General features: G+C 38.0%; 1 protein-coding gene across 2 annotated transcripts in view; it reads left to right on the top strand.

The window, feature by feature from the left end:
- The window catches only part of PARP8 (poly(ADP-ribose) polymerase family member 8), a 123,232-nt gene that overhangs the window by 94,494 nt on the left and 13,593 nt on the right, over positions 1–15,145 (top strand). For both annotated transcript variants that reach the window (XM_071425441.1, XM_071425440.1), the window contains 10 exons: positions 107–199; positions 6,075–6,200; positions 7,826–7,891; positions 9,179–9,246; positions 9,552–9,600; positions 10,314–10,426; positions 10,596–10,668; positions 11,593–11,662; positions 13,686–13,762; positions 14,723–14,792. In XM_071425441.1, the coding sequence (XP_071281542.1) occupies positions 107–199; positions 6,075–6,200; positions 7,826–7,891; positions 9,179–9,246; positions 9,552–9,600; positions 10,314–10,426; positions 10,596–10,668; positions 11,593–11,662; positions 13,686–13,762; positions 14,723–14,792 (805 nt within the window). The remainder of the gene's footprint in view (positions 1–106; positions 200–6,074; positions 6,201–7,825; positions 7,892–9,178; positions 9,247–9,551; positions 9,601–10,313; positions 10,427–10,595; positions 10,669–11,592; positions 11,663–13,685; positions 13,763–14,722; positions 14,793–15,145) is intronic.

The following is a 15,145-nucleotide window of genomic DNA, read 5'->3' as shown; positions in this document are numbered from 1 at the left end:
AAGAATTAGAATTAATTGTGTTTGAGTTTTCTTGTAGCTCATGACATGCTAAAAGCAAGAATTCAAATTAGAACAGAAGTAAAATTAACTTTCTTTCTTTGTATAGCCCACTGTTTGTGAACGGGAACTCTGTGTATTTGCTTTCCAAACATTAGGAGTGATGAACGAAGCTGCTGATGAAATTGCAACTGGGGCACAGGTAGGATTATCTAAAGTTTTCTGTAGTTAACTCAGTCCTCTCTGTCTCTTCTAGTATGTGTTTTGACTTGTATGCAATTTGTCCAGTGTTATAGTTGTAAATGCACTGGGTTTATGCACGCTGTATTCAAATAGTACTAATGAGGTGTTTCCATTGTTTTGCTTCCATGTAATTAGAGTAACTGTGGTTTTGTGCCCTGTTGTATTCAATTAGGTCACCTGGGTTGTTAATAAAGGCAGCCATTGTAATTTGGAGATAATTCACATTTATTTTCACCTAATGAGCCATTACTACTCTCATGCAATTAATAAGTTACTTCCTGTTCATGGTCTTGGGTTGCAGGGATCCACTGAGCGTCTGTTGTTTCCATCATTACATAGCAGTGGGAAAGTCCTTACTGATATTGCTACATAGGGTTCTTTCTTCTTCTCAAGGATCAGGAATTTAATATAAACCTGCTTCCTAACTCTAAATTCAGTTATTGATGTAGTTACAACCCTATCATTGTTTTCTTAAAGTATTTTAAATTACGCTTCCAAATCACTAACCTAATGTTTCATTAAAAACAAAAGTTAAAAGATCTTACGTTTAAGTTCCCTTTAAGATCTCATGGTAAAAGCCTGCACATCTTAAGGAAAAGTGCATTTGTGTCCATTTTTCTGGTTACTGTGTTTCTACATAGTAAGTAGCACGGGTTTTTTGGAAGGGCAAACCTTCAGTTTATTTAACTTTAACTAGCACTAGTGAGTATAGTCACTGGAAATAAACTATTCAGGTAGGTACCTGAATACAACCATGAGCATATCCTCAAAGGTAGAAAGTTGCACAGTGTAGATCAGCTTCCTCACTGAGAATATGACTGGAATCAGAACAGCAGCTCTTCATCTGATGTCTGAAGACCACTGGATTTGTAATAGCTAGATACTGAATATTGGGATAACAGTTCAGGCTTGTAAGAAATGGAAGGAGGTGTGCAGATGAAGCCCCACTTCTTCCTCAGCCTGAAGTCCTGTGAGCATTTAATTTTTTTAATTCAGGCACATGTTACATTACATGCACATTTAGAATCGTAGAATCATAGAATAATTGGAGTTGTAAGGGAGCTGTGAATGTCATGTGGTCCTGTGCCCTGCCATGAGCCAGGACAACTTGAACTAGATCAGAGCCCTGTCTGACTTGACTTTGAATGTTTTCAAGGATCGGGCATCTACCATGTGTTTCATCAGTGTTTCGTCAGTGTTTCATCATCCGCAGTGTAAAAGTCTTTTTTATATCTAGTCTGTATCTCCCTCCTTTAGTATAAAACCTTTACCTCTGATCCTATCACAGCGGATTCTGCTAAAAGATTTTCCCTATCTAATCATCCCACTTTAAGTACTGAAAGGCTGCAGTAGGGCTTCCCAAAAGCCTTCTCGTCTACAGGCTGAACACCCCCAGCTGTTTCAGCCTGTCTTCATCAGGAGGGCATTCCAGTCTTCTGATCATTTTTGTGGCCCTCCTCCGGACTTGCTCCAACAGGTGTTGGAGCTCTTTCTTATGTTGGGGACACAGTGCTCAGGTGGATTCTCATGAGGGCAGAGGGGCAGAATCCCCTCCCTGCCCTGCTGCCCACGGGGCTCTGGATGCAGCCCAGGACATGTTTGGCTCTCTGGGCTGTGAGTGCCATGGCTGGGCCATGTGCAGCCTCTCACCCCCAGCACCCCCAAGCCCTTCTGGGCAGGGCTGCTCTGGGGCTGTTCATGCCCAGCCTGTGCTGACAGCAGGGGTTATCATGACCCAGGTGCAGCACCTTGCCCTTGGATTTGTTGAACTTGGCGAGATTCCCATGGGCCCATTTCTCCAGCTTGTACAGGTCCCTCTGGATGGTTTCCCATCCTTCAGGTACATCAGCTGCACCACTCAGCTTGTTTAATGTGCAAATTATGGAGAGAGCATTTGAAACTCACTCTCTATGTCACTAAATAGCACTGGTCCCCGTATTGCTCCCTGGGGGACACCAGTCATCATCAGTGGCCATCAGGACATTGACCTCTACCATCTGGATGCAGCTAGGCAACCAGTTCCTTATCCACAGAACTGTCCATCCATCTAATTGATCTCTCTCCAATTTAGAGATAAGGATATTGGGAGAGGCTGTTTTAAAGAATATAAATGACATCTGTAGCCTTTCCCTTGTCCACTGATGTGGTCATTCCATCACAGAAGGCCATTGGGTTGGTCAGGCAGGACTTGCCCTCAGTGAAGCTGTCCTGGCTGTCATGAATCTCCTCCCTGTCCTCCATGTGCCTTAGCACAGCTCCAGGAGAAGCTGTTCTATGATCTTCCCAGGCACAGAGGTGAGGCTGACAGGTTGGTAGTTTCTAGGGCCCTCTTTTCTACCCTTTTTAAAAATAGGTGCAATATTTCCCTTTTTTCAGTCACCTTTGACTTCACCTGACTGCCGTGCCTTTTGAGTTAGCATGGAGAGTATCTTGGCAACTTTATCAGCCAGTTCCTCAGGATTCTGGGATGCATCTTATCAGGTCCCATAGACCTTTCTATGTTCACATGCCTCAGGAACTCTCAAATGTAATCTTTGCTGACAGTGGGAAGCACTTTCCTTCCCTACTTTCTGTCTTGAGTTTCATTAACTCAAGAGGCGTATGAAGGGGAGACAGCCAATGAAGACAAGCAAAGAGCTGTCAAGTTCCTTGGCCTTCTCATTGTCTGCAGTTACCATTTTCCCAGTCATGTTCAAAGAGGGGTGCACTTTCTTTGACCTTCCTTTTCTGTCTCATACGCCTTCAGAAGCCTCTTCGTTACTCTTTGTATCTCTTGTCAAGTTGATCTCCAGTTGCACCTTGGCCTCCCTCACCTCATCCTGACACAAACTGGCTATGTCCCTATATTCCTCCTAACCCTGCATCCCTTGCCTGTGTATTTTCTTCTTTCCTTTTAGTCTTACCATCAGGTCTGGACTCATCCATGCTGACATCTTGTCTTCCTTTCCCAATTTCCTACACGTGGGAATTGAGAGCTCCTGTACTCTATGGAAGGCATTCTTAAAGATCTGCCAGCTCTGATCTGCTCCCTCCTCCTTGAAAACAGTTTTCCAAGGGATCCTATTGAAAAACTCTTTGAACAGCTGGAAGGTTGCTTTCCTAAAATGAGTAAAGAATTAGGTATGAGCTTTTTTAAGTTGAGCTGACTAAGCAGAGGAGAGGTGGCCCTGGCTAGCTCTCACTCTGTTTGATATAAGTATCAGTGTTGCAGGCACGTGCAGAGCTGTAGATCTCTGGAGTACCTCTACATTTACAGAGCTTTACTGTAGAATTCTGAAGCGATTACAACCTTAAGAGTGCTTAAAAGAGTTAGATAAGGGGTTTTGCCTGTTGTCCCATTGGACCTATGTAGCTAAATTATGCTAAGTTTCTAATGATAGCATTGCAGCCAGCTCACTATATCGGATCTGACTGAGCCCCCGTTCCTGTTTGCAGAAAAAAAATCATCAGTTCTAGAGTGTGATCCATCTGAGCTCTTTTTGCCATTAGTTTAGGACAGTATGAATCATAGCTTAGGCTGTCAGCACAGAGGTTATTTCTCCAAGAGTCTAGCAAGCTTAGGCTGACTAGTAAAAGGTAGGTGTTCACATTTTGTCTGATTAATCCTCCTCCAAACCATTTTGTCTAGTGAGGAAACCTAAATACAGGTTCCCATCATTAGAAATCATATCCCATTTTGTCTTTTGTGCTTTCAGCTCATTTCCTGAGGTGCACAACCCTACTTTGTCACTCTAAATAATCCAATAGCTTCTCCTTAATAATAAGTGCTTGTACTTTCTAAAACTTTCCATCCTGAACTCAGGTTGCCTTGTGTTAGTCATGTAGGCAAAATGCTTGAAAATTAGATGACTGATTTCTTGATAGTTCCTACTCCCTGTAAAGAGTCTCTTGAGAGTGAGAGGCCCTGTCTGAGGGATTGATGTCATAAGAGGAATTGTCATCAGCAAGTGTTGTCTTGTCCTTCACACAGCTATTTTAATCCTTATTTACTTCAGTACCTCCGATTGAGGAGTTAATGCCCAGTTTTAAGGACATCTGCTAGATCCACAGCACTTCCTATTCCCAAGGAATGTATATGCAAGGCTCTATTATAGGGTTTCTATTCGATTACCTCCCAGTTTAAGTTCTTTTGCATTGCATCAACTCAAAACAATGACCTCAGGGGAAATCAGGTGTAAAAAAAAAAGCAGAGTTGGAAACAATCTAGGAGTCAACAGTTTGTTTAAAGGAGGGCTTAGGGATGGTGTATGAGTAGAACTGTGCCAGTTTTAAGACAGTGCCCCATCATGCAAATCATAAGGCAAGACAACTTTGAGTCTCTGCATTTAAAGATCTGGAGACTCAAACAGCTCTTCCCTAGAAGTGTTTTGTGACAGCAGACTAAGAAGTGCTTCTCAGAAGCAGGGTGAACTCATGCTCAATTTCACAGTAATACATTTACACAGGGGCAAGTCTGCTGCCTGATCTGGCTGCTGATCTCCTTTGTAAATGCTAGTGCATATGCCCTATTTCAAAACATTCATCTCACATACAGGTAGTATTAACTGGAAAGTAATCAGAGAACCATTGGGGAAGGGATCATTATTTAAGTAATTTCATTTTTCAATATATGTGAGATATTTAGTAACTGGAACTAACAGAATATATTAAAACTGATGGAGAAAATTGTCCATTAATACTGAAGGAGCAGAGAAGGAGAATGGCAGCTATATGACTCACCACAGCACAGTTCTTTTTCCCCTTTCATCATTATTCTTATTTTCATTCTGGTTCTCTAAAGGACTGTAATTTTTTCCCATCCAAATGATCAAATACAATGACAGACGTAGAAAATCTTGTAGATGAGTATGAGCTGTGAGATGAGATCTGTACCACGTGGACTTGTGGGGGGAACCAGGAGTACCTATTAACTCCAGCTTGTCTCAGCTTTTCCTTTCTTTTGTGGAAAAGTCATTTTCACACAGGAATGTTTTCAGAAGGCACAGAAAAAACATGAGGAAATGAGTTAATCTGCAGCTACTTTTTAATGTAGCAATTTTGGATTTCATTATGAGCTGAATTTACATTTCACAGCTGCCAGAAAGCTGCATTCTCTCATTTTTGTTATTGCTGAATTCTATTTTTAACCTCTGAATTACGTATTTTGACACAATTACTTGGGAATCTGTGTCTGAGTGGTGTATTTACTTTTGTACACACGTCTATGTGCACATTACATGCACAATCCTGTGGGGAAATTGTGAAAATCAAAGATAACCAAAGAAGTGTTGTAATTAGTATAACAGGATGGAAAGAAGAGAATGCCCCAGCGTGAACTGTGCAGATGACTGTTAAATCATTGCAGTATTATGGGTTTAGCAGAAGCAATGTTTTCAACTGTTTCTGTGATTAAAGTCTTCAAGAGAAGAGCAGAAAGTGGTACAAATTTGACAGACTATTCCTTGTTCTTGAACAAAGTATTTACTGGCGTGTCTATACAGAGATACACGAGTTTCATTTCCTTAATGAATAAATTTGATACAGGAATTCACATGTGTGCACAAGAGAAAGCAACACTTCAAGCAATATATTTGATGTTATAATACTTTTAGGACCAGATACTGGTCCTATGTATATGCACATGGAATAATACTCCATGGCTGACCCCAAACTCTGCTGAGGTCAGTGAAAAAATTTAGTCCTGAACTATCTCCTCTGGGTAACACAGTTTGGGCAAAATAAAATGAAATACAATGTATCTATAATGTGTAAAAAAAAAAAGGCAGACTGGAAGATATACTATAAAAATCTTTATTTTGAATAAACATAATAAATATGTCTTTCTTTATCCTCAGGTAGTTGATCTGTTAGTATCTATGTGTCGGTCTGCATTAGAATCACCTAGGAAAGTTGTCATTTTTGAGCCATATCCTTCTGTAGTTGATCCTAATGATCCTCAGATGCTGGCCTTTAACCCCAGGGTGAGTAGCTACCTTTAATTATGTCATCACTTGGTTTTACTCATACATGAGATTTCAAAGCAAAGTTTTCTCATGGAGGAGTCTCCTTTATTATGTGATACAGCTCCAGAATATAGCAAAAGTGTGTTTTCAAAACTTTGCATCTTTTATTTATTGTCTCTGAGAAAGTACTTGAATATATTCTTGTTCTGGTTCTGGCCAGGACAGTGTTAATTTCTGCAGTAGCCAGAATGGGATATGGCTAAGACCCAGAGGTTATTCTACACCACCTCACATCATTTCTGGGAGCAGGGGGAGGGGAGTCTCTTCCAGGGAAAAGAGGGAAAAGAGTTCACATTTTACTTGGCAGAGGGAGCAGTTGGATGTTTGTGGCTGGTTTTCTTATCTCTTTGCTGTTTCCAGCTGATTGTTCTTACCTTGACCCATGATCTCTACCTTTGTGCCTCCCAATTCTCTATCCCACAGCAGGAGGGAAGTGTAAGGAGGAGAGGGAAGAGGACAGTGAGCAGTGCCAGGTCTTAATGGGAACAGTAAATTGGAGAATACTATCCCTAAACCATGATAAAAGTGTAGGTTATGTTAAAGCCAAGAAACTCTTCTAAGGAACAAATTTTGGATGCGAAATTTTATATTCCAAGTATTTTTCTATCAATGTGCACATTGGACACAAAAAGAAAGATGGCTTTTGAGAGATAGAGGTCGTGTAAGCCAGGGGATTTCCAGTCCATCTTTTCATTCTCAGAAGTGTCATTGCTGTCATCTCATTTTCTCACTGCAAGCAGTTATTTTCTTGTATGTAATTTTATGAGATGTTAATAGGTGAGTTTTGTACAAGCATCAATTTTGAAATAAAGAGAATTGTGCTTGTGTTACGTGCTCCTTGGGCTCCAAATGCTGCCTTTCAGGAATGCCCTCAGGCTGTGAATATTCCATCTCCCTAAAGCCATCTCCCAAAAGGCATAGAGGAGAACTCAGCATGTCCTGCACTGGGATGCATCTCACTCTTTCTGAACAAAGGCCAGCTAGCAGGAGTTCTTTGTCAGGAGAGGCTGAGGTGTTCTATAATGTGTTGGCAAGACCTGAATATGGGGAGCAGTGGAGCTGCTGTGGAGTGGTGGAGCATGGACTGTTTAGCCCGTTCACTCAGGTGGAGCTGGCTGGTAGTGGCTCCCAAGCAGCAGGTCAGCAAAGATCAGGGTGAGGCAGAGGGACCACTGAAGGATCTATGAAGTTTTATAGGCCTGCTAGCCAAGGAAACGTATCTGTTTACATGCATTTTTTTTTTAATCTGTTTGGGTCACTGCATTATTTACCTCAAGAGCATGTTGTCCAAATAATTTAGTTACATTTAGTTACAAGTATTTGTTGAAAAATAATCTGATTTTTTGAGTGTTTTGGAGATCCCCGTCAAATTCAAAGAAGAAAGATCATAACAATATTTTTTCAAGGATTTTTTCTGGATGATGAAGGACAGTCTGTGGAAGAAAGGTTTGAAATGTTTGAAAGAATTGATTTGCCCAGCATTTCTCCTAGCTTTCGTTTTATACACACTCAAAGAATTCAGTTTTTTTAGAGCCAAAAACTAATACTCTTTGAACTTATTTGTGTATTTTATGCCACATTAGAAGAAGAACTATGACCGAGTCATGAAAGCATTGGACAGTATCACTTCCATCAGAGAGATGACACAGGTAAATGTAAAAATATTTACCTAATTTTAATCACTGTTTCTAGAACTGGAAAGATGTTTGCATTGCCTGCCTATGATGGGTTGGGAAGTCAATAGTATCATCTCTTTCCTATATAACTGTAATGATATTGAAATGTTTGCTCAAAATAACAAACCTATCCCTAATGCCAATTAAGTAAAAGTAATGAAGTAAAACTCAGATCTTTTGAAGTTTAAATAAGAGATCATAACAACAGAATGAGACATTGTAATGAGGTAATCACCAACTGCTACCTTTCTGGAAGTGTCAAAGCCAGAGACTTTACTTCCAAAGCAAAAGAAATTGATCTTGTGTCAAATGTTCTGAATGGTATTCTGAATGACATGATATTTATTTCTATTATAGCAAATTCTCGATTAACTAAGTATAGTTGGGGACTTGGATTTACTGTCATATTATTTCTCATGGCATATCTGATGGTTGTATTTCTGTTATTTTTATGGTCCTTTATATCTTTTTATTTTTATGTTCCTTTCCCAAACAACCCAGCTGATTATATGTTGTTGTTTAAATCTATTCCATATATCTTGCTTTTCCAACTGCTATATAAATGCATCCTCAGAACAGTTTTCAATCTTGCTCTTTGTATTAACAAAATACTTTGGGATTCTTGAGTGAATAATGTATAGAGAGGAATAAAATAAATTGAAAATTAAAATTCACTTTTTTTTGTTAATTTGTGTAACATTTTGTAAAAATTTTAAAAATCAGGCATTTCTGTGATTTCTTATGATGTCTTTTAAAAATAAAAAATAATTACCATTCTGCTTTTTTTAAATGTTAAAACAGTTCTTGACTAATGAATTTTAAGGGAATGCTTTGCATTGTGATTGAAATCAAGAACAGTTTTAAAAGAAATTATAATATGACATTGTACTTATACCTTGAAACAGTTGAAAATACCAAATGGATTATTTTGGGTTTCTTTGAGAACCTTAATTTTGTAATGTCCCAATTTCTTAATCAAGAGCCACACAAAAATAGATGTCTTCTTCTTTTCGCCCTGTGATCACCAGTGTTTGCTATAATATAGTCATTTTGATGCTAATTATATGCTTATTATCTTACTCTAGGGAAAATAATTGCTATATTAATTCTTGTTATCAAAACACATTTATAACTCTACTATGCTGTATATCAGTAAAGCTGTGATTTCAACCTAATAATGTATTCATTTAAATAGATGAAATCACGGGCAATGTAACATATAAAATTCAACCTAGAAATAACATAATTACTCTTTTCTAGGCACCTTACTTGGAAATAAAGAAGCAGATGGATAAACAAGACCCGCTTGCACATCCTCTTCTACAATGGTATAAAGTTGATTCACATGAGATAATAATTATTAAATTATCACTTGTAATGAATAATCACTTGACCAATGTAATGTGGTATAAGGTCAGCCTAATAATTAACGTTGGTATTCTCAACTGCAGCTATTCTGAACTGTTTCTGGACCTCATCTGGGTCATCTGATCTAATTTTCTAGTTAATTTTTGGCCTACTTCCATCTGGTAGGTTTAGAGGCCTGCAGCTGGGTGCTTTGTGATGGCCATTCATAACATATTTTTAAGTTTGGTTTGGTTACTACATCTAATACATCTGTTTCTTATTTTAGGGTTATATCTAGTAATAGATCGCATATTGTGAAGCTACCAGTGAATAGAGTAAGTGTCTGTGGGTTTTCTTGTTATTTTCTGATCTTTTTTATGCATTAGCATTTTAGTTGGGAGTTTACTAGCAAAACGTAGGTGTATGCACTCAAACTGATTGCATGGACTCCTTTAATAGACAAGGCAGTTTTAGGTCCTGATTTTTAGAAACATGTGAATATCTGAAACAGGTCAAGGGAATAATGTTCATAAAAAAAACTATTTGAGGTGAGTAGCTCAAATTCAGGTGTCTACCTTGTAATCATCTGGAATTAGATGAGAAAAACATCACTTTTAGGTTTTTTACCATGTAGAATATTAGATGCAGAATTGTACAGAAAGCAGTGCACACAAACATTCTGTATCAGGAGATCCACATATAAGTAACTTCTGATTAAGGGCACAGTAATACGCAGCTTTCCAAATAACCTTAATTCAAAGTCAGCTGTGATAGAATACTATGATGAAATTGTTCAGTTTAATTACTAAAGCCATTTTAGATTTTCCAAAAACTTCCATATGTTTCATAAACTGTAAGTCATTCTTACTGTTTGATTTCAGCTTGAAACTGTGGAAGTGAGACCAATTTCAACTTAGTTCATGTAGTTATTTAGATGCAGTCATGTATGGTGTGGAAAAGCATGATATCTTAAGGATTACCATCAGAGAATTACAATACTTTCATATTAATCAACTTCTCTTCACATGTGCACTCTTATATTTGACAGCAACTGAAGTTTATGCACACTCCCCACCAGTTCCTTCTTCTCAGCAGTCCACCAGCCAAAGAATCCAATTTCCGAGCTGCTAAAAATCTATACGGAAGTACCTTTGCATTTCAGTGAGTACATATATTCCTAATAACCAAAGGTTATTGAAATGCCATGCTATATTTTTTACTTCTGGCATTTGAGGTTTGCAGCTGTGAATCTACTGTCTTAACGGATTTCTGATGTAATTTTTGCATTTTACACTGTGAATTTTATGGCTTTCTTTTTAATTTTATTTAGTGGTTCACACATTGAAAATTGGCATTCCATCCTGAGGAACGGCTTAGTTGTTGCTTCCAATACGAGGCTGCAGGTAAATAAAGAAAATAGATTTTAGCTAACCTGTGCATACTTGGTTACATACTAGCTTTGACAAGTTTTCAGGGGGTTTCATTCTGGTAGCCATATATAGCTAGAAGAAGGGATAATTTCAAATACCATCTTGTTTCCTGTGAAAAGTACTTTTCTGATGCAATTAAGATGAAGTAATGTTCTGCTAAAATGTCTCGAAAATCTCTTTGTGGGAATCAGTGTTTCAGTTTTATGTTGCAGAGCAGCACCTCTAGGAGGCTTCGCTCGGTACTGCTTAAAAGCAGTCGCAAGTGAAAGTCAGAGCTGCCTAAACTGTCTCGGTGTCTTAGGGTCATGAAACATGCTAGAGTTACAGGAACTAGGCTTGCAGTACTTTGTCTGCCTCTGATTTCTTTGGCAATGGAAGCATGAAGTGTGCTGGCCATAAGGGATCTAATGCAAACTTCTCAGACTGAATCATCAGGACACCACTATTGCAGAGCAAAGCAGGCACTACAGAGGGACTGGGGAGCTCTAATGCAGAGTTTTTTAGCATTGTGGTTAGCAGCTCTCCCCAGAGCTGAGTCCATGTACCTTGGAAGAGGATCCCAGGGCATATTTGGTCAAGTACAGAAACACTCTTTGTAGACATCCTCCATAGTAATATTAGATTTAAAAACAGAAACCACAATCTTATGTATAAGTCTTACATAAAATTTTGTGTGGGCATCTGGTTTTTTGTTTGGACATAATTTCCAGGATATATATATATATATAATAATTTTATACTCAGGGCATGATTTTTAAAAACACTTCTTTGAACGCTGTTAATTACCTGAAATAAATTAGTAGGGTGGGTAAGCATGCTATGACCTGTTCCTGTAATTATTATTATTTTGTCCAGGTAACCAAATTAATGCTAAGTAATCACTCTGCTCTTTTTCAGCTCCATGGTGCAATGTTTGGAAGTGGAATCTACCTTAGTCCATTGTCAAGCATATCATTTGGTTACTCAGGTGATATTTATAGATCACTCTAAGGTTGGACAAATATAAGGGTGTATCTTATTCTGCTGTTTCTTCTTATAGCTTCACTGTTTAAAACATTATATTCAATTTAATTTTCGTTGACCATGATTAAATTTATTCCAAAAGAGAATTTTTTTTTTATAAATAATAAGAAAATAGAAAATTACCTTGTTAAACACTGTCCTTATTTTTCAATATGCTTAGAATTCTTAAGCTGTGCTTGAAGTAAATATTTGCTAATACTGAATGCTATATGTAGTAGGTCTTGATGATTCTGCTGAAATCCAACTTTGTGATTTTTGTCAATACCTGCCTAAGTTCCATCTAACTTTACCCATGAGTTCATGGTCTTTTATGACTTCATCTGACAAAACAAGTATTGATCAATAGACATGTTCAAAACTGTATATTTAAGAGTATTCCCAAGTATCACCATGTCAAGATTACGTTAGAAAGTACAGTTCAATGTGTTTATTTCAGCCTGAGAAGGAACATAATTTGTTCCACTATTGAATACTAAAGTGAGTTGCGCAGAGTTTTCCATGTAAGAAGGAAATAATAAACAAAAGCATATTAAAAACAAGACAGTGGATACGTATTGAGTGGATACATATTGAGAAGTTAAAGGGATTTTAAAATATGGTGACTTTCTTCTTTAGGTGTGTAGTATTTACCATTTCCTCACATATGAAAGTGCAGGTATATAGTTTAATGTGTGTTCATGTGCATGTATATGATTCTGAGAGTTTTGGTTTGCTTTCTGATACTCAGTATTTCTAGGTCATGTTTTAGGAGCTCAGCTTTTTGAGCTACTATTTGAGGAACTTCAACATCAGTTATCTCTAGATGCACTTTTAGCTTGTCAGAGATTACATGAGTATGAAGGCTTCTTAGGTCTCACTGAATGTGCTGGTTGCAGTATCCTTATCTAACAAAGTGTCTTTCCTTTTGGACAATACTGCTTTGTCAACTTCAATGTGCTATTGCTCCTCTCTCTGCCTGTCTTGGCCTCTTCCATCCTGTCTCCTCCAGAAAGGAGGCTTGTGTTCCACTGAAGTGTGTAATCCTTGATGCCAACAAAAACCATGAAGGAGTCCTGCACATTCACATTGATGAAGGAGTCCTACACATTCCTTCAAAGAGTTAAGCTTTGCCATAATTCAGTCATATTTGCAAAGTGCCAAATAATGGAAGTGTTCAAGGTCAGGTTAGACAGGGCTCAGGTCTAGCGGAAGATGGGTGTCCTTACCCATGGCAGAGGGGTTGGAACAAGATGATCTTTCAGGACCCTTCCCAACCCACAATATTCCATGATTCTGTGAAATACAGGGTCCTGGAAACTCAGGGAAGCCCCTAGTATCATGCAAAACAGGAATTTTACATAAACCAACATGAGAGATATGAATGAAATCTGAGGCACAAATGTAGATGTTTCAGTTCCTGAGATGGAATTGGATCAAATGTTACTGACTAATAATTTAATATTTTGTGTGTAGATAAGGAGATCAAACCAAGGTAGATTTCAAAACTTAAATTGTCTACTCATACAAATTAATTAGACTTTTAATCAAATTCCATCAAGTGCTAAAGAAGTATATCTAAAGTTCTTTCTCTCATGATTTTTGCCTTCCCACCCACAGTAATCAGATTTTTATTTCAGCCTGAATAGGGTCAAGTGGACTGAGGACGTGCTGACCTACAACCCCATTAAGTCACCACATAAGAATATTCCTGATCTGAATTCAGTAGCATTTAAGCTCAGGTTTATCTGCTTTTGCACCTACTTAATGCTAACTTGACTTTGCTAAAGTCTTTGCAATACATGCAGAGGTACCTGTAATTTACAGGATTTATATTGTGATATTCTGTGACAGAGTTAACCAGCTTTTTGAGTGCTATGCAAAAGACAGACTGTGATTCTCACTGTTCTACCTCTTCCATTCTCATACAGAACTCTGCTTTTTATGGTATTTATAGGCCAGGGTATCTTACATGATTTTAATATCCCTAGGGATGAACAAGAAGCAGCAGAAGGTGTCAGCTAAAGATGAACCAGCTTCAGGCAGTAAGGGCAGTAATACATCACAGGTATGGTACATCAACTGTCTCTGGAAGAATAGTGGGATTTATTATTGGGAACTTAGTAGCTGAAAGAGAGGTAATATTTCCTTTGTGCAACTTACCAGTGTTATTGCATTGAATGAAATCAACAACTTCAGAGACTGCAAATATCAAATACAGTTCAACTGCTCCTGTAAAAATTTACGGAGCATATTGCAGACTTTGTGCCGATCTTTTCCAAGCAGAAGAATTTAGGAAGAGAATGAAGATGAAATACAGGCTGCATTATGGCCCCTAGCAACCCCTTGCCTACTGAGTTTTAGACTTCCAGAACAATGATGCAAAAGAAATTGAGAATGGTTATTGCTGGGAAATGAGCAGCATTTAATTTATAGCAAGCAATTTTTTCTTTTTCACAAATTTTACATGTTGAACCATTACAATTCTGCTGTATCTAAAGCAAACTCACAGCATCTGTGCACAGGGCTAAATTTCAAGAAACTATCTTATATCTGTCTCCATGATTAGCACATAGAAATTACAGAATAATCTGGCTTTAAAGGTAGTTTGGCATGTCCCAGTAGAAGCTCTCAGAAGTAGGAAGGAAAATAAAATATCAGGGTAATGACCAAAGAATTAGTGACTATTTACCTTTCTTTTCTTTTTTTTTTTCCTGATATTAATTTGTTTTTCAGTAACACTGATATTTCTGATAATATTTTTAATTTTGCAATAATTAGGCACTTTTGGATATTATTTTTCTGGATAAAGGAGTTCAAATATCTCCTACAATAATGCAAATAAGTAATAGGGGTTTTTTTTATAAATTCTATTACATTTAGAGATAAAATAGAGACATTTTAGAAAGACTGCCTCTACCTTTTTTCATTAATAAATCACTGAAAATAGCAGCTGTCTCCTTTGTTGCTTTATGTCTCTGTTTGTTTTACTGTGCTAATTCTATTTTCTCACTTTTTTACATCTCAGTCCCAGAAGAAAGGACAGCAGTCACAATTTTTGCAAAGCCGTAACTTAAAATGCATAGCCTTATGTGAAGGTAAGCTTGGAAGCCCTCGTGAAGCTGCTTTAGTCATGGCCACAGGATGCACAGGTTACAGGCTGCAAATCAGTGGGAGCTTTAGTTGGTTGTTTAGGTAAGAAACTACTGGTAGGTGTAGGAGTACCTGCCCAACAGCTGACCTTTATGCTCCAGTAAGAACATTTCCTCTCTTTGAACACAACCTGTAGCAGATGCTGAGTTGTCATGGAATGTCATATACGTATACTGACTGATCATCTGGTCTGTGTTTCAAATGTGATCCTCTTCCTAAACCATCAAGAAAACCAAAGTCATGTCCTTTATTTGAAGCACTGACTTCTTGCAAGCTCTTGACAAATGCTTTAAACACA

The sequence above is a fragment of the Agelaius tricolor genome, unplaced genomic scaffold (assembly GCF_023055355.1).
Source record: "Agelaius tricolor isolate 1412-34295 unplaced genomic scaffold, bAgeTri1.0.p SCAF_4, whole genome shotgun sequence".
In the NCBI taxonomy this organism is placed as follows: Eukaryota; Metazoa; Chordata; class Aves; order Passeriformes; family Icteridae; genus Agelaius; species Agelaius tricolor.
This window is presented reverse-complemented; position numbering and strand designations above follow the sequence as displayed.